Source organism: Zootoca vivipara, chromosome 10 (genome assembly GCF_965207765.1).
Source record: "Zootoca vivipara chromosome 10, rZooViv2.hap1.1, whole genome shotgun sequence".
Taxonomy (NCBI): domain Eukaryota; kingdom Metazoa; phylum Chordata; class Lepidosauria; order Squamata; family Lacertidae; genus Zootoca; species Zootoca vivipara.
Window position 1 is genome coordinate 9,600,444 of NC_142593.1, and position 19,254 is coordinate 9,619,697.

General features: G+C 47.6%; 1 protein-coding gene across 3 annotated transcripts in view; it reads right to left on the bottom strand.

Moving 5' to 3' along the window:
- CNTNAP4 (contactin associated protein family member 4) overlaps nucleotides 1–19,254 on the bottom strand; it is a 250,473-nt gene that overhangs the window by 62,597 nt on the left and 168,622 nt on the right. For all 3 annotated transcript variants that reach the window (XM_088652650.1, XM_088652651.1, XM_060280113.2), the window contains exons 10-12: nucleotides 9,312–9,483; nucleotides 6,165–6,271; nucleotides 150–269 (exon numbers count right to left, since the gene is read on the bottom strand). In XM_088652650.1, coding sequence (XP_088508776.1) covers nucleotides 150–269; nucleotides 6,165–6,271; nucleotides 9,312–9,483 — 399 coding nt within the window. The remainder of the gene's footprint in view (nucleotides 1–149; nucleotides 270–6,164; nucleotides 6,272–9,311; nucleotides 9,484–19,254) is intronic.

Consider the following 19,254-nt stretch of genomic DNA (forward strand, 5'->3'; position numbering starts at 1 on the left):
TTCTGAGCTGAGAAGTCACCTTCATTCTGTTTCATTCTTTAAACTCACAAGTTCCCAAATAGGTACACTTCCTACTTGATAGATTGTGTTTCAATGTAATGAACATGCACGCCGAGACGGCCATGAGTTAAGGGAGTTTATCACCTTACCTGTCATATTGCAATATACAAGAAATGGTCCCAGGGGGCCACTCCCATCTGAGTCGATATAGTAAAAGCCTGAAGTGTTCCCTCTGTGCTTATAGGCTTCACACGATTGCTCATAAATAGCTGTAAGAGAACGTCTTCCATCACAAACATAATGGCATTGTTTGCATTTTATCTGAAACGTGAACATTTGTCGGGGTGGGGGTCGGAATAGACAGCACGAGGGCTGGGCGATAGCAGTTTTTCAAACATTGCGGTGTGGCGATATACCGTGGTGTGGAAAAAAGAAGCTGTGTTGGGCTTCTGCCTGTGAGGCACCGGGCGAAACTGCCCCAGCTCTCACCTCGGGAACTGAGGTGGTTTCACCCAGGCACTCACAGGCTGGGACAACATGTTTGCATGCTCAGCTGGGGATCAAGAAGATTCCCCCTCCCCAGCTGAGACAGCCATGGCTCACTCGGGTGTGAGAAGCAGGATTGCTAGGGCTGCTTTGCGCAGCTCAGTTGGGGCTCCTTTAACGGATCACTGTGGGTTGTGCCAACCGCGCTCCCCTCAGCTGAACAGTTTCATGGAGCCCCCACCCTACCGCCAGCTCACAGGAGCCAGCGCCGGGCCAACTGCTCGGCTGAGGAAAGGGCAGCTGCACACTCCTCAGTCGAGCAGTTTAAAGAAGCAGAGAGAGGAACAAGTTGTACAATGGAACCTCGGTTTATGAACACCTCGGTTTATGAATTTTCAGTTTACAAACGCCGCGGACCCATCTGGAACGGATTAATTCACTTTCCATTACTTTCAATGGGAAAGTTCGCTTCAGTTTATGAACGCTTCAGTTTATGAACAGACTTCCGGAGCCAATTACACCCATGCTTCGGGTTAAGTACACTTCAGGTTGAGTACTCCGCGGACCCGTCTGGAACGGATTAATCCACTTTCCATTACTTTCAATGGGAAAGTTCGCTTCAGTTTATGAACGCTTCAGTTTAGGAACAGACTTCCGGAGCCAATTACACCCATACTTCGGGTTAAGTACGCTTCAGGTTGAGTACTCCGCGGACCGTCTGGTTTGTTTCTCACTCTGCATCGTATGAGGTACCTCGGTTTATGAACACAATTGGTTCCGGAAGTCTGTTCATAAACTGAAGCATTCATAAACTGAAGCGAACTTTCCCACTGAAAGTAATGGAAAGTGGATTAATCTGTTCCAGACGGTCCGCGGAGTACTCAACCTGAAGCGTACTTAACCCGAAGTATGGGTGTAATTGGTTCCGGAAGTCTGCGATGGCAGTTTCACTCAGTGATATATCACTGGTGGAACTGTCACCGCTCCTGAGTGCCTCTGCTAGCAGCACCGCTGGAGGAAGGAACTCTAGCGGACACTGTCAGCAGAGGGACTCAGGAGCGGTGGTGGTTTCACCAGTGAATACTGCTGAGTGAAGCCGACATCGCAATCTGTTCCTCATACCGGTCCTGGGCGATATATCAATATATCGCCCAGGCCTAGACAATACATGCATTCAAATCTGAGGGAAACCGATGAAATTCACACACACAAAGCTGCACCACTCTTGGCATAAGTAAACAGCATTTACACTCCTTTAAATAGAAAATGACTGGGTGCATGTTTCTCTTCACCTCCTAAGCAACAACGTTCGCAGCGGAAATATCCAGAGGTGGGTGGCCAATCATGCAGTGTCAAACAAAATGTGAATAATATAAAGAAAATTGCTTTATCTCAAAATCACAAGGAACTGAGTAATAGCAAAGCCACAGTACAACTCAAAACCCTGATCTGCTTTGCTGGAAATCGTGTCCTCCATAAAAGTGGGCACATGTTGCAGTGAGACCTGGAAACTGACCTCCTGGTTGTGGGTAGGTGGGTCTATTGGATAGCCACAACACCCGATTGGTAGGTCCGTCGTTGCTGGGTGTATCTAGCCAATGAGGTGCAGTCTAAATGGATCAAGGCACCTATATAAACCCATGCACGCGTCCCAGAGCTTCTGCTTTCAGCTCGTGCATCAGAACACCCGCCCACCTCTCCCTAATTTTAGGGCATTTTGCTATTGACCCTGCTATGCCATTGTGTGTCGTCTGTCATTGGGACAGGGGCATGGCAGGATTTTTCCCCACCTGGCTGATTGGCTGTGACCATTTGGGTTTCGCCTGCCGTGTAGCAATTCATCACAACTTGTAAGGTTGTGGATAGGCACTGGTTCATGTGATAGGGATGGGAGAACGCTCTCGCCATCCCTATGTGAAGGGTATTCCGTTAAAGGAATCCAGGGACTCAACTTGGTTTGGTCAACCCCCGAAAGGGGGTTGCGCCCATGCCTGAGTCCAGGGGAGCACCTGGGGAGTGAACAGAGTCTGTTCCCAGGCTTTTCACCTGCCTCAGGTGTTCACCCTTGGCTGTCCTATGGTAGAGCTCTGGGTCAGCGCTACCTGCAAGGGTGTAGGCAGCTATTCGAACCAGAGCCTATGCAACCACTCACTTTCCTGTAATCAATAAAGCTGTGGCCTAAATTCTGCCAAAAACCAAAACTAAAATTTGAGTCAAGTGTGTCTTTATTTAAAGTGGAGGTCTCTGGGTCTGAACACTCAAAAGGTGGCAGTGCGGCCCTCTGCCTTGTTCTCTTGGCTTCCACCAGTGCAGGACCTAGTGTGCCATGAAGGTTACTGCTGCATTTGCCAAAACTGTAGGTGGGTAGGAGTCGCCAGTAAAGCAGGGCATTCCTGGAATAGGGAAGGGATGGAGCTAAGCTAAGAATCCACGGTGCATGGTTGATGGTGGAATTATGCATGCTCTCTAAAACCTATTAGCTTCTATCCCCGTAACATCCATACCATGATGCACAAGAATCTTCACATATTCACCTGCTGTAAAGATGGTTGGCAGGGGATGGGCGGGGCTTCAGGAAAGTGAGATACATTCCAAAAGCAGTTGGAGAGGCACAGACCTACTGCATCTGCCAGTGCCAATATGTGCCAGAGGCATAGCCACTCCATTGATCATAATAATAAAGCACCAGAGACTTAATAGCATCTTCGTCAGTCTCTTCTTGTGTCAGAAAAGGCCACTGTGATGAACAGCTATGCTATGTAGGGTTTCAACAGGCAGCTATAACAGATGGTGGGGGCTGTTTTAGCATTGCTTTAGTCAATTGAATGCCTTCTTTCTGCCAGGACCCTAGCTCCGGGTCCAGTGATCTGTGTTCCCAGTGCAGCAAAACATTTCATCAAGCAACAATATGGAAGCTACAGGAAGTATGCTTCAAGCTGAAAATCAAGTACACATTGCTTGACATTCGCTGCTTATGATCCTGGTCAATTAGAAGGATGTTGCTCCTGCTTGGAGCAGCTGAACCAAGTAGCTCTCAAACCTTCAGTTTAAGGTTCTTTTTTTAAAAAAATATATTTTATTAATTTTCCAATTAAAACCAATTATATCACATTCATTATTTCAAATTATACACACATATATATCAATCAAACCGAATGTTATGCCAAATCATCTAAAAAATTTTTTATTTGGGTTCCCATGCTTCAAGAAATTGGGGATTCCTCGCAACCGTCCACTGCCGTCTTTTTTCTAAAGTTCAAATCGTCCTCCAAGTTCATAATAATCCAGATCTTCCCCTTACAGTCACATAGATGTTTTCCACTTTCAACCGATTGTTTCCCAGCTGCTGAGATAAATATCAGACAAGGTTTCACAAATGTTCTTTCTCCTGTGTGGGTTAATCAGTCCAGCCTCCCCATAAATCTTCTTAGTCTGGAGCTCCCTGTTGCGTCGAAGCAGCGCCATCTTAAAAAGCTCAAATCACTTTCGTTTTCTCTCATAGCCATGAAGATTAACGATCTTTATAAAATTTACAGCTTTTCCAGGCAGAAGACCCAAACATCAAACCATAAACTCTTGGTAAATTAATGGATCTCCTTGCCCTATAGCTGAACTTAGCTTCAGGTCGCTGCTCCAATTCAAAGTGCGTCACAGCTCATAAATCCTCCGAACGCGTCCAGGACTCCTTCCGTCCGACTAGGGGGGGGGGGGCTTTTCTCATTGGCAACTCCACATCTTTAAAAAATATGCTCAGTAACAACAGTTTATAAAGTTCAACTCACACAGTCTTTTGCTTCTCTTTCTCTCCAAACAAGCCAGGACATCGCGTCTGGGAAGGTACGAAGTAACTCATATGAAGGAAAAAAAAAAAAAACTCCATTCCCTTATCGCTCCGTCCCCATCAATCCTTCTTCCAGATGATATACAGCCTTTAACTCCTCTCCCTCAGCAGCATAGATTTCTCAGCAGTAAACAGCGCTTCTTCCCCTCCTTCTGAAGTATGTCCATAGATTTAAGCCTAATTATCTTCTTTAACCATGGAAATCCCCGCCATGCAGATTAGCGTCTGGGAGTCCTGGCCCTCGTAAGTGCTTTTCAGCCCAAGCTCCCCCCACTCCATAAACAGTCGGAGTGGGTCTGGGGGCATCGCGGGCCAGCGGCCCCTCTCCGTAACCCCCGGAGAGGGTAGGGGGTTGCCATTTACTCCCCTAGCAACCGCCAAATTCCTTACGAAGGTCAGAGGGATGGAAAACAGGTCCGCCATTCCTGCCGGCGGAAACCGGAACCCCAACCTTCAGTTTAAGGTTCAATAAGCAGTAGCAGTTCTGGCTTGGCGGTTCGTCATACATTGTGGTAGTCAAGTTCAAAAGGGATTATCGGCATCATCTAGATTTATTAGCTTCACTTCACCATAAGGGGTTGTATCCTGAGTAAAGGCTTACTCAGAGTAGATAGAACTCGTTGAAATTAATGGGCCTAACAGTCATGTTCATTATTTTCAGTGGGTCTGGTTAAAAATTTCAACGTATATTACCACAACAATTTTAAACTACAATCTTAAAACCAGTAAATAATTTACAATCAGAATAATGGGGAGGATCCTAAAATGATGAAAGCTATGCAAAAAAGGTGCCAGGCTCATATCTGTGGGGAGGGAATTCCACAGCTTTTGACATAAAGTTACAAAAATGGACTTCTGCATTCAGCCACTCACTATAATCTACCCAAGCAATAACTCCACATCTAAAGTACATTAGCTGAACCTTCCAAAATAACCCATCACCATCTTACAATTATGCTATACAAAGCCGCTAATTTTTTAATGATATTATGCAGTTAAAATTGTCGATGTTTGGCCTATATTTAATATGAATGCATACCAAATACGAACAAATTGAAACTTTCTTTCAATACAAAAGGAAACTTGTTTACAAAAGAAGTGAGTAGGGGGAGATGAAATAACTCCGAAGAACAAAAAACTCACACGTTTTCTAAGTTTCTTTGTGCACGAGAACAATACAGTACAAGTTCTGAACACCGGGTGAAGCTTTTATCCAGAAATAAAATCTGTAATTGTTTGGGGGGTTTTCCTCCTAGGTTTTTAAACAATCAGGCTGCATGACAAAAACCAGATTGAAAGCTTCAGAAGGTAAGACTGCACTGTTGTTCTCTATAGAAAGTTTAACCTAAATAGCAGTTGGGGGTGCTGGCACAAATTGATTTCTCTGAATTCCAATGTGAGCTAACCTGAGCCACTCCTCATGGACTCATAGGTGAATGGAAGCACAATGCTCCTTCAGATCTTGCACTTCTCCAGATTTTGTGCTACTGTTCTTGGTTCTAAAAATGCACCAAAATGCATTTAAAATGGTGTGATTTTGGGTATGTTTAGAAAAAACATCCATGCAAATGAAATAAATATTTAAGTACATATTTGTGATGGAAAACGTATATAAATATACATTTAAATATGAGTTTTCATACAGATTTTTCTAACAACAACCCCTCTTAAAATATAATAATGCTGGAATGGGTGGTCTTCACAATTTCTCTAAAATAGAAGACTATATGCATTTCAAAAAGGAACAACCAACCAACCAAACAAAAACACTTTGCAGTTAAACATTTCTCCTCTAAAATACAGTTTTTTAAAAATATAAAAAATACCTAAGACTTACAGTAATGGCATGTAGCTCCCATGTAACCTGTGTTTGCGCAGCTGCAATAGAAACTGTTCCAGGACTGCGAACATTCACCACCATGTTCACAGTAATTGGGAAGACATCTTCAAAGACAAAAGGCAACATGTAAACATTTTAAATGTAGTTATAGAGAAGGTATAGTCAAAAGACAGATGGATCTCTCCAAAGTACAGCAGAATAGTATGCTAGGATACCGGTGAGGGGCGCTCCTGGGTCCCTTGGGCCTTTGGTGAATGCCCAGTTTGGGTAATTAAATTTATTTATTCATTCATTCGTTTGTTTGTTTATTACACAAAAAAACATACATCTCTTTGATTGTAAAAAGCCTCAAAACTTTTCACAAAAACATAGGATTCTAAAATGAAGAAAATAATACAACACGACTTTAAATCGTACAAAAATTAATATACTAAAACAGATCCTAAACATCTGAGGTAGGCTTGCCTAACTAAGGCAGTTTTTTAGCTGAAGCCAGAAAGAGGACAGTCGTACCTCAGAAGTTGAAAGCCTTGCGAGTTGAACGTTTTGGCTCCGGAATGCCACAAACCCGGAAGTGAGTGTTCCGGTTTGCAACCGTTCTTTGGAACCCAAACATCTGACACAGCTTCTGTGGTTTCCGATTGGCTTTAGGAACTTCCTGCAGCCAATTGGAAGCTATGCCTTGGTTTCTGAACGTTTTGGAAGTTGGACGGATTTCCGGAACGGATTCAATTTGACTTCTGAGGTACGACTGTACAGGGAAGTTGCCTGCTTGATCTCAATAGGCAGGGAGTTAATTCTGTGTCCAGGGCAGCTGTCTACCAGCTCCATCTGGTACGCAGGCTGAAACCCTACCTGCCCATGGACTGTCCTGCAAGAGTGGTGCATGCTCTAGTTATCTCCCGCTTGGACTACTGCAAGGCGCTCTACGTGGGGCTACCTTTGAAGGTGACTCAGAAACGGCAATTAATCCAGAATGCGGCAGCTAGACTGGTGACTGGGAGTGGCTGCTGACACCTATAACACCAGTCCTGAGAGATCTGCGTTGGCTCCCAGTACATTTCCAAGCACAATTCAAAGTGTTGGTGCTGACCTTTAAAGCCCTAAATGGCCTCGGTCCAGTATACTTGAAGGAGCGTCTCCATCCCCATCACTCAGCCCGGACACTGAGGTCCAGCTCCGAAGGCCTTCTGGTGGTTCCCTTGCTGGGAGAAGTGAGGTTACAGGGAACCAGGCAGAGGGCCTTCTCGGTAGTGGCGCCTGCCCTGTAGAACACCCTCCCATCTGATGTCAAGGCAATAAGCAACTATCTTACTTTTAAAAGACATCTGAAGGCAGCCCTGTTTAGGGAAGTTTTTAATGTTTAATGCTTTGTTGTGTTTTTAATATTTGGTTGGAATCTGCGCAGAGTGGCTGGGGAAACCCAGCCAGATGGGCGGGCGGGGTATAAATAATAAGTTATTATTTTTATTATTATAAAAGTATAGGTGTAGCCACACTAAACAACCGAGTTCTTACAAATGCAGTATGGCTATTATGTGGTGCCTGCAGTTGTGCCAATTGTGCTGATCAAGAAGCAGGAGCAAAGTCACACTTCCCTTTGCTGCTCTCTGCAGAGGTCACCCCTCCATGGAGTAGCTAAAAGGAGCTAAAATAGCTAAAAAGCTTTGATTGAAGAGAACATCATATGTAGTTATTTCTGACTACATGATAAACATTTTGATTCAGCCTTAGAAACAGATGGAAAAGCAGATCTTGTATTTGTCACCTTTAAATGCATCACGTAGCTTAAAAGGAAAAAACCATGTACTATAAATAATCAGAATCTCCTCTGCTAAAGACCACCTTGACAATGCATAATTTAAACACAACAGTTTAATCTACCACATGCATCTTAATAGCAGCTAATAGGTAAATATGTGGGGCGATACAAGCTTGGAAGGAAATTCTAATATATATTCCGGCGTATAAGACGACTGGGCATATAAGACGACCCCCAACTTTTCAAGTTAAAATATAGAGTTTGGGATATACTCGCCGTATAAGAAATACGACCCGGCATATAAGATGACCCCCGACTTTTGAGAAGATTTTCCTGGGTTAAAAAAGTAGTCTTATACGCAGGAATATACAGTACTCACTTGAATGCTTTCATTGTCCAGAAGAGGGCAACGAAAATGGTCAAAGGCCTGGAGACAATGCCTTATGAGGAATGGCTTAGGGAGCTGGGTATGTTTAGCCTGGAGAAGAGAAGGTTAAGGGGTGATATGATAGCCATGTTCAAATATATAAAAGGATGTCATACAGAGGAGGGAGAAAGGTTGTTTTCTGCTGCTCCAGAGAAGCGGACACGGAGCAATGGATTCAAATTACAAGAAAGAAGATTCCACCTAAACATTAGGAAGAACTTCCTGACAGTAAGAGCTGTTCGGCAGTGGAATTTGCTACCAAGGAGTGTGGTGTAGACTCCTTCTTTGGAGGTCTTTAAGCAGAGGCTTGACAGGCATATGTCAAGATTGCTTTGATGGTGTTTCCTGCTTGGCAGGGGGTTGGACTGGATGGCCCTTGTGGTCTCTTCCAACTCTACGATTCTATGATTCTATCTGGCAGCCCCAAGATCTTGGATCTAGAGACATCTAATAAATATCCCTAGGCCATCTATAGGTTTTCCATAGGGGGCTTGATGTAATGAGAGCAAATGCATCTGCTATACTCAGTGTCTGAGGATACACAGACTTCAGAAGACATTTACCGAACAATTTTTGCCTTTAAAATAACTTTGGGCTGGCTTACTAAATGCACCCACAGACTGAGGAAGCAGAAACGCAACCCAAAGGAAGCACAAAAGTAAATAAGGATCAAGAAACGGTTGGAATGGGGCAGGGAACTTGGAGAAGAATGGATTTATTTCAGGGCAAAAGCAGCGGTCAGGAGAAGGAATCGGCATGCCCTCACCTCCTGAAGGACTGTTGCTACAAATCACTCTTTTCAGGGAGAAGCAGCTGCCAGGCTAACATTTTTATGTGGCCAACTCATATGAGAAATAAAGTCCAGAAAGGAGAGCAATTTGAAAAGAGCCAAACATTCTAGCATTAGCAGTGTTCAAAGTTAATAACGTCCACCGAAAAATGAAACCCTTCTTACCTGTCTATAATGCCACACAAATCTATCTGAAGGTCACTGAAGTTTCCCATTGAGCTCTGTTGAACTGAAATTAAATCCACTGCTTTGTTATCAATGGAAATTAGTTTCATACACCCAAGGAAACCACCAATTGGATTTTTACATTCCGAGCTGTTGGCATTAGAAGGACACCCTGGAAACATAACACATAAGAAAGAGTTAACCGGGGAGAAAAGGTTACTCTAAAAAGCACACAAAAAGTATCTACTTTCTACAAAAGAGACACAAAACTTTGATTCCTGGGTATGTTAAAGATACCCAATATTAGAAGCATTATATATTCATGCAGGTGAAAAGAAAGGGAACGGGTGTGATTGATCTCCACGCAGTACTCAGAGACATAGTGGTAGAAATGGAAAATAATTCTCTGATAACTTTTGTACACCATCTAACTGCAGGCATTTATGTTTAGTTACGATCGACAAGCATAAGCTGAAAATATTGGTCACAGTTTAGAAAGTTATAGAATGATGGCTCTCAATAGCTCGTACAAAAGGAGCTGGCAACAGCTCCAAATCTCTCCGCAGTCCCATGACCCTAAAACTCCTCGAGTGTCACTCTTGTGACATATCAGGCAATCCCATCACAGCCACGGTTCCACTTCATCACTAGAGAGGCAAAGCCAAAGATTTACACAACATGTTTTAATGGTCTTCCTTTGGGCAGCAGAGTCGCAAGTCTGAAACGTAACATTCATTCATAACAAATGTGCAGCCTAGATGTCAGGTCTCCCAGTGGGGAACTGAACCTTAGAAGTCATCAGGCATAACTCAGTCTTTGGATATCACATGGCACAGTGGCCAGACAATATTACTGTTGTAACTAAACTAGCGGCAAAAAGGTCTCAGCCAGAAACTATAAGACCACCACCCCTAGTAACATGAGTAACAGGGCATCATGGCCATGCCTCTTGTGGTCTGAGATGATAATAATAATAATAATAATAATAATAATAATAATAATAATAATAATAATAATTATTTATTTATACCCCACCCATCTGGCTGGGTTTCCCCAGCCACTCTGGGCGGCTTCCAACGGGGACGAAAATGAAATAAAATAATCTATTAAACATTAAAAGCTTCCCTAAACAGGGCTGCCTTCAGATGTCTTCTAAAAATCTGGTAGCTGTTTTTCTCTTTGACATCTGCTGGGAGGGCGTTCCACAGGGCGGGCGCCACCACCGAGAAGGCCCTCTGCCTGGTTCCCTGCAACTTGGCTTCTCGCAACGAGGGAACCATCAGAAGGCCCTCAGTACTGGACCTCAGTGTCCGGGCAGAACGATGGGGGTGGAGACGCTCCTTCAGGTATACTGGACCGAGGCCATTTAGATGCTCAGACCATGCAATGGCAAATATTTTATGGATGCCCTGGATGCATGTGGCATTTTCCTGACAGCTTTACTGAGCTATCCACTATAACCTCCAGGACTCATTCTTTTTTTTACATTCACGGTCAATAAATTTAGGGTTTTGTGTGTTGTGTTGTGTTGTGTAACTTTGGTGCTGTCACAGTGGTCGGATGGGACTACTTCAGAGTAACGACTCTCCACCGCTCTGCATTTTATCTTTTTATTGGTGCTGCGTATTTACAGTGCTAAAGGTAGAGCTATTTACAGAGACACATCTTTTCAGCTTTCATCAGAACCTCCGAATGGCTTTTGGCGCGTCTTGCGCCAGCATAACAACTTGGGGAGCCCCATCCTCTTCCCCCGACGCTTTCTGCGAAGTTCCGGAGTTGGGGGGATGGGTCTGCCCCCCCTCTTTCCTCCTTCCTGTCCCACCTGGGACGCTGGCTCTTCTACCCTGCCAGAGCCTTGGATCCCACTTCCTGCTTCCCCACTGGAGCTGGAGCTCTCCCTGCTCTCAGTCGTGCTCTGGGCTGGGCTGGAACTCAGGAGGGGAGGGGCTTCGCGATACCCCTTGCCCCTCACATCCATCCCCCCGGCCCCCCTTCCTCCCTCCTGGGCGGTTGCACGGGTGTTGGTGGTTACTGAAAGCCTAAGAATTCCGTGCTGTTCGAGCCGGTTGGTGTGAACACCTCCCCCCAGTCCCGTTGTCCCCCTCCTCACTCCTGGGAAGAGGGAAAGCCCAAAAAATCCGTGGCCTCAGAGCTGGTGGGGGTGAAAATCTGCTGCCAGTCCACCTCTTCTCCTGACTGAGTGGACCTCGGAGATACCCATATCTCCTCCTCCGTGTCCTCAAACTCTGCTTCCCATCTCCATGGTGAACTGCTTTCCCTCTCCTGTGCGTCCTCCTCCTCCCCCTCCCTTTCCATGTGCCAGGGCTTGGGCCTGTGTGGGAAGAGGGCGTGAAATTCTTCCACTAAGAATTCCTCCTGTATCTGGGTGGCTGGGACCCATTCATTTTGGGATGGCGGGGCGTCCTCCCATGCCATAAGGTACTCCAGGCCCCCCACCCCCCTTCGTGAATCAAGGATGGCCGTTGCTTCATTGAGTGGCTCCCTGCCTCCTCTCTCCCCCCCTCCCTCGGGGGTCTGTGCGCCGTCTCGGAATCTGCTACTTTCCCTGTACGGAGACAGCAGCGATCTATGAAACACTGGGTGCACCCTCACGTCCTCTGGCAGTGCCAGCCTGTATGCCACCGGGTTTACCTGCTGCGTGACAGTGAAGGGGCCCAACCTTCTGGGTGCCAGCTTCTTGCACCTCCCTCTGGTGGGAAGGCCCTCCGAGGACAGCCAAACCTTGTCCCCTACCCTGATGACCTCCCCCGGTCGCCTGTGGCGATCTGCCCCCTTCTTGTACGCTTCCTTGGCCCTCTCCAAGTGTTCTCTGAGCTGCAGGTGCACCGTCTCCAGCTCCTCTGCCCAATCCTCTGCCTGCGGGCCCTCCTCCTCCTCCTCCCCCTCCCTCTCCGGGAAGGATCTGAGGTTGCGCCCGTAGTTGGCCTTAAAGGGCGACACCCCTGTGGAGACGTGCACCGCATTGTTGTAGGCAAATTCTGCCAGTGGCAGACGATCCACCCAGTCCGTTTGCCTCTGGCTGACGTAGCATCTCAGGTACTGCTGCAGAATGGCGTTGACCCGCTCCGCCTGTCCATTGGTCTGCGGGTGCCGAGCCGTCGACAAACTGACCTCCACCTGTAGGAGGTTCATGAGCCGCCTCCAGAACCTGGAAACAAATTGGCGGCCACGATCCGAAATAACTCTTAAAGGTAATCCATGCAGTCTGAATACGTGGTCAACGAACAGTTTGGCTGTCTCTTCTGCAGAGACCGCCCTGGCACACGGTATAAAATAGCACATTTTGGACATAAGGTCCACCACCACCAACACTGCGGTCTTGCCCCTGGACGACGGCAGGTCTGTGATGAAGTCCATGGACACTACTTCCCACGGCCTGTGCGGGGTGGCTAATGGCTCCAGCAACCCTGCTGGTGCTGCTCTGACTACCTTTGCCCGCTGGCAGGTGTCACAGCCCCGTACATAGTCTCGAACATCTTCCCGCACCCCTGGCCACCAGAAGTGTCTCATGACTAGGTGAGTGGTTTTGTCCCTTCCGAAATGACCCGCCGTCGGGTTGTCGTGCATCTGCTTGAGGACCTTACCTCTGAGCTGGGTGGTGGGCAGGTACAGGGCTCCCCTGTAAAAAAGCAACCCCCTCCTTTCCTCAAAGTCTTTTGCCTGCTCCCTCCCCCCTCGCAGCTCTCTGAAGATGCGGGTGGCAAACTCATCTGCTGCCGTCAGTGCTGTGAGTTCAGCCTCGCTCACCACTGCTGCTCCGCAGGACCATGCTGATGGGGGGGAAATGTGACGGGGTGCTGGTGGCAACTCCTCCTCCATGTACTCTGGCTTGCGGGAGAGGGCATCCGCCCTGACGTTCTGCTCCCCCGGTATGTAGTGGATGGAGAAGTTGAAGTGTGAGAAGAACTCTGCCCATCGTATCTGCCGCTGGTTGAGCACCCTGGCCGTTCTCCAGAACTCCAGGTTCTTGTGGTCCGTGCACACCTGAATGGGGTGCTTGGCGCCCACCAAGAAATGTCTCCAGTGTTTAAACGCAGCGTGGATCGCGAGAAGTTCCTTATCAAACACCGTGTAATTGCGTTCTGGCTGTGTCAGCTTTCTAGAGAAAAAGGCACAGGGTCTCCACTCTCTGTTGGCATCCAGTTGCAACAGGATCGCTCCCAAAGCTCTGTCTGAAGCATCGGTCTCAACGCGTAGGGGCGCATCCTGCACCACGTGGAACAGGTTCTGGTCGGAAGCGAACACCCTCTTGAGGCTTTCGAACGCTGCTTGCGCTTCCTGTGTCCACCTGAACTTCTGCTTGCCTCTCAGGCAGTCCGTGATGGGAGCCGTAACGCGAGAGAAGTTCTTGATGAACTTCCTGTAGAAGTTGGCGAAGCCTAGTAGGCGTTGGGCATCCTTGCGCGTCCTGGGGCTGTGCCAGTCCAGGATGGCCTGTACCTTGTCCTTGTCCATCGCCAGCCCCGTGTCTGACCGTTTGTAGCCCAGGAAGTCCACCTCTTTGGTGTGAAACTTACACTTCTCCAGCTTCACATACAGGTGGTGCTCCTTCAGGCGCTGCAACACCTCTCTGACATCCTTCACATGCTGCTCTGGGTCATTGGAGTAAATAAGGATGTCATCCAAGAAGACCAGGCATTTCTTGAAGAGAAGGGACCCCAGGACGTGGTGCATGAAGGCCTGGAAGCATGCTGAGCCTCCTTGCAAACCGAAGGGCATCACCAGATATTCAAAAGAGCCCAGAGGCGTGAACATCGTGGTCTTCCACTCATCGCCTTCCTGGATCCTGATCAAGTTGTACGCCCCCCTCAGGTCGAGCTTGGTGAAGATCTTGCCCCTGCGTGCCGCTGTCAGCAGATCGTCCACTCTGGGCATCGGGAAAGCCACCGGTTCTGTCATGTTGTTCAGGCGCCTGAAATCCACCACCAGACGGCGCTGTTGCCTGTCTTTCTTGTCCACCCAGAAGACCGGGCTGCCTCCTGCTGCCTTGCTTTCTCTGATGAACCCCCTCTTGAGGTTCTTGTCTATAAACGCACGCAGATCCTCCAGCTCCTGATCTGACATGGAGTACAGCTTGGCTGGGGGTAGGGTGGCCCCCGGCACCAGGTTGATCTGGCAGTCAAATGATCTGTGCGGGGGCAGGTGGTCGGATTCCGCTTCACTGAAGACCTCCTGCAGGTCCCAGTACTGCTTGGGTATCGTCTCACCCCCCTTGACGTGCATGGTGGCCACCGTGGCTATTGGAGGGCCCCTCCCCTGGTTGGTGTTGCATGCAATGCTCCAGACAATAGTCTGAGCCAAACGTGATGCATCTCTGGTGCCAACTGATGGAGGGGTCATGGCGCGCCAGCCAGCTCATGCCCAAGACGATGGGGGGGTCTGAGATGGTGGTGACGTTGAATGCCAGTGTCTCTGAGTGTCTCCCCACCGTCATTCTCATGGGGGGGGGTCTGGTGGGTGATGGCCCCTCCCAGCAACTCCCTGCCATCAATGGTGGAGACGTGCAGGGGAAAATCCAGCTGCAGAAGTTGGATCTGGTGCGCTTCTGCAAAGTTTCTCGAAAAGAAGTTGGCCGATGCCCCCAAATCGATTAATGCGAGGACCGTCAGGGGATACCCATTAGGGAGCGTTAGCGTCACTTCTAGAACCACCCCTGCTCTGGGGGTGGGTGGGCTGGCGCTGCTCCTCGCTGTGCGGGCGGGTGGGTTGGGGCTGTTGTGTGCTGACTGCGCCTGGCTGCTGCCCCTTGTCTCCTGCAGCCAGGCTGTCTCGTTTCCCTGCTGTGGTGCTGCGTCAGTGGGGGAGGGCACAACTGTTCCCGCCTTTCCTTGCCATTCCCTGCGCTGTGGGCAGTCTCTGACGAGATGCTGAGGGGGAGTTGCAGAGAAAGCAATTCCCGCCTCTTCCCTGCTTGCGTCTTGGCGCCGCTGGGGTTTGAAAAGCCCCCCCCGCGTGCGCTGCCAATTTGCATGGGTTCCTGGTCTTGGCTGGCCCCTGGCATGGCGTGAGATGGCTGTTGGGGGAGTGGCTTCTCCTGCGACCGTGGGAACCAAGCCCGCTTTGCGCGCGTTGCTTGCTTGTCGTTCCACCGGGATTCCTGTCTCACCCCCACCGCCAGAGCCGCTTTGCTCAGCTGATCCATATTACTGGGCTTTGGACCTCTCGAGAGCTCATCTTTCACATCCTCATTCAACCCCAGGTAGAACGCCGCTTCCATCGGAGGCGAGTGCAGTTCCCACCCCAGTCTGTGCACCAGCATGGTGAATCTCGCCCAATATTCGCGAACTGTCATTGTTCTTTGTCTTAAATTATGCAGTTCCTCTTTGGTCTGGTCCATATGGCTATCGGACGCATACATAGTTCTTAAAGCCTCTAAAAATAGTTTGACATTCTTCATGCAAGGATTTTTTGTCGCGATTAACGGTCTGAGCCACTCCCTGGCTGCCCCGGTAAGGTGTTCCACAATAAACGCTACCCTGTGCCCATCATCAGGGAACTCATCATGGTGCAGCTCAAGAGCATACACGATCTCAGTCTCAAAGCCATGATATTCCCTCGGGTCTCCATTGAACTTGCTTACTAGGGTCCCTGCTCTCCTTCCTGGCAGCACTTGGAGTTGGGCTCCCCCTCCTCCCTTGGCTTTCTCTGCATCCAACTTGTTTTGGAGGTCCACGGCTACCGCCCTTAACTGCTGCTCTTTGTCCTGAAGTGCTCTCACCTGTTCAGCAAGGTTGTGCCTGTCCTCTTTAATTTTCTCCGTTTCTTGCTTCGCCGCCTTTAATTCCCCCTGTGCCTGCAACACTAGTTCCTGCAGGTCCTGCTGGGCTTTCTCCGCGATCTGCCGCCATGTCTCCGCTTCTGGCGCGCTCATCCCGGCAACTCCAAAGTAGCCCAAAAAAGATTCGGAGGTTGCTGTCACAGTGGTCGGATGGGACTACTTCAGAGTAACGACTCTCCACCGCTCTGCATTTTATCTTTTTATTGGTGCTGCGTATTTACAGTGCTAAAGGTAGAGCTATTTACAGAGACACATCTTTTCAGCTTTCATCAGAACCTCTGAATGGCTTTTGGCGCGTCTTGCGCCAGCATAACAACTTGGGGAGCCCCATCCTCTTCCCCCGACGCTTTCTGCAAAGTTCCGGAGTTGGGGGGATGGGTCTGCCCCCCCTCTTTCCTCCTTCCTGTCCCACCTGGGACGCTGGCTCTTCTACCCTGCCAGAGCCTTGGATCCCACTTCCTGTTTCCCCACTGGAGCTGGAGCGCTCCCTGCTCTCAGTCGTGCTCTGGGCTGGGCTGGAACTCAGGAGGGGAGGGGCTTCGCGATACCCCTTGCCCCTCACAGGTGTGTTCTGCTTTTATTTCCGCCCCAGCCTACAAAAGTAGCCTTCAGCTTTAAAAGGTGCCAACACAACCAGGAATGCATCAGAATAGAACCACAGCATGCTTCTTACAAAATTCAGTTAACAACAACAACAAAAAAACCCTCTTTTGGTTTATTACATTGGCTCCAAAATGCTAGGAAATCACAGCTGTGAAGGGCCATGCCCTTAACATTTTCATTACTTAGACAATATTGATATGGTGCAGGGATTAGCTCCAGGTACACCACTCCCTTGGAGACGAGTGGCTGTCAGTGGAAGACCTAAGTCCCAAATTTGTTTGTTACTGGAACAACGTCAGGGAATCTATGCAACTGAAGCGACCATTCCATGTTGCAAGTGGCAACTTTTGAGGTGTCTAATGCCATTCATGCAGAATGACAGAGTTAAGCCATGTTCACATGAGGAACCATAAAACCTTGCCCCCTCCATCTCATTATAATTACATTATGTGACTCAGCTGTCTCACCCTTAACAACAGGGCCACAATTGTGACTCTGTAATAAAATCTACAATAGCCGTTCATTGTTAATATACTTGCCATCAACATCCCATATTCATCTATTATTTTTAGATACTCCGCAGATGTAATATCTGAGCACATCAAAGTATTAACAAAATATATTACAGAAATGAAACTTAATGCCCAAAAGATGCGAGGGAAAAGAAAACAAACTAAGAATTAGACCGTAGTGAGCAGCATATGAAAATTGGTAACTTTTCATTTTCTATGTAACGCTGTGTTCCACAGTGAAAGACCTTGGTGAAGTCATCAGTTTGAACTATAAATGTTACTAGGTTATTCGAGATGACAAATGATGCCTTTTACTTCTTTATTTCTTGATATTTTTTTCCTTACAAGGCATTGCTGCCTCAAGACTGATGTACTAAGACATTACTTTGATTTTAATCAAACAATGTTGCCTCTTGGGTAATATTAGTCAAATGACTTGTTGTCTCATAATATTAACAGGCAATAACTTAAACCTGCATTAATGATGAAACCAGCCTATAACTTTCAATGAAACCTTTTCAAGCTGAAGCCTACTTTAGTAGGCTTGGTGAAATAAGAGCAGAATACCTAAGTTGTGTAACACCAGGATATATATGCAAATTGTGCATGACTAATTACAATTAAAATGAAGGGGAAACAAAGAGGAACTTTAGGGTCATAGTGGACACTCGATGAAGATGTCAATCCCACTGTGGCAGCAGCTATGAAGAATCTGCATCTCAAGTTTGAGGTGTTTAAGAAAGGAACTGAATTTAAAACTACCAATACCACAATGCCAAGACACAATTCTTTGGTACTGCCACAGCCAGAATATTGCACATGGTTCTGGTTGTCTCAGCTCAAAAGGATATTGTGGAGTGGGAGAAGTTGCACAAAATGGCAACCAAAATGATCAAGGGAACTCCCCTATGAGAAAATGTTACAGCACTGGGGACTTGTTCACTTAGAGAAAAGGTAAGAGCTGGAAGGGACCCCAATGGTCATCTAGTCCAACCCCCTTACAGGTAAAGGTAAAAAGGTAAGGAACCCCTGGATGGTTAAGTCCAGTCAAAGGCAGCTATGGGGTTGCGGCGCTCATCTCGCTTTCAGTCCGAGGGAGCCGGCGTTTGTCCGCAGCTTTCTGGGTCATGTGGCCAGCAGGACTAAACTGCTTCTTGCGCAATGGAACATGGTGACAGAAAACAGAACGCACAGAAACACTGTTTACCTTCCCACCGGAGCGGTACCTAATTATCTACTTGCACTGGTATGCTTTCAAACTGCTAGGTTGGCAGGAGCTGGGACAGAGTAACGGGAGCTCACTCCGTCACAGGGATTCGAACTGCTGACCTTCCAATTGACAAGGCCAAGAAGCTCAGTGGTTTAGACCACAGTGCCACCCGCGTCCCGAGTCCAACCCCCTGCAATACCAGAATCTCCATCTTCCTTCCATCTTCACTGATAAAAGGTGAATTTCTTATGGATAGTGAAAATTACATGTGGCCAAGTTGGAATACAAGCCCAGTGTCTTTCTCACTGACCCCAAACTCCTATGTGCTTGATGGCATTCACACTGACTTGAAGCACATAGAGGCAGCTATGTCTTACTGGCCTCAGAGAGGATGGAACAATAATGACATGGTTGCAAGCCATACCTGACCAGTTGAAGTACTCAATTATATATCCTCTGATCTGGAACTAGGATGTTTCTTTGCTATTTACAACACCTTTGGAAACTAAATCCTTATTACGCAGGAAGGACATTGGCTTGCATAAGGGAACATTGCATACTACATATCTCTGTTCAGCTTCACTGTCATTTCAAAATGGTCCATTTAGGAGGGAAGCAGAGTTTGATAATGCTTAGAATTTTAGCTTTTTTGACACGGGTGGCGCTGTGGGTTAAAACACAGAGCCTAGGGCTTGCCAATCAGAAGGTTGGCGGTTTGAATCCCCGCGATGGGGTGAGCTCCCGTTGCTCGGTCCCAGCTCCTGCCAAACTAGCAGTTCAAAAGCATGTCAAAGTGCAAGTAGATAAATAGGGAAGGTA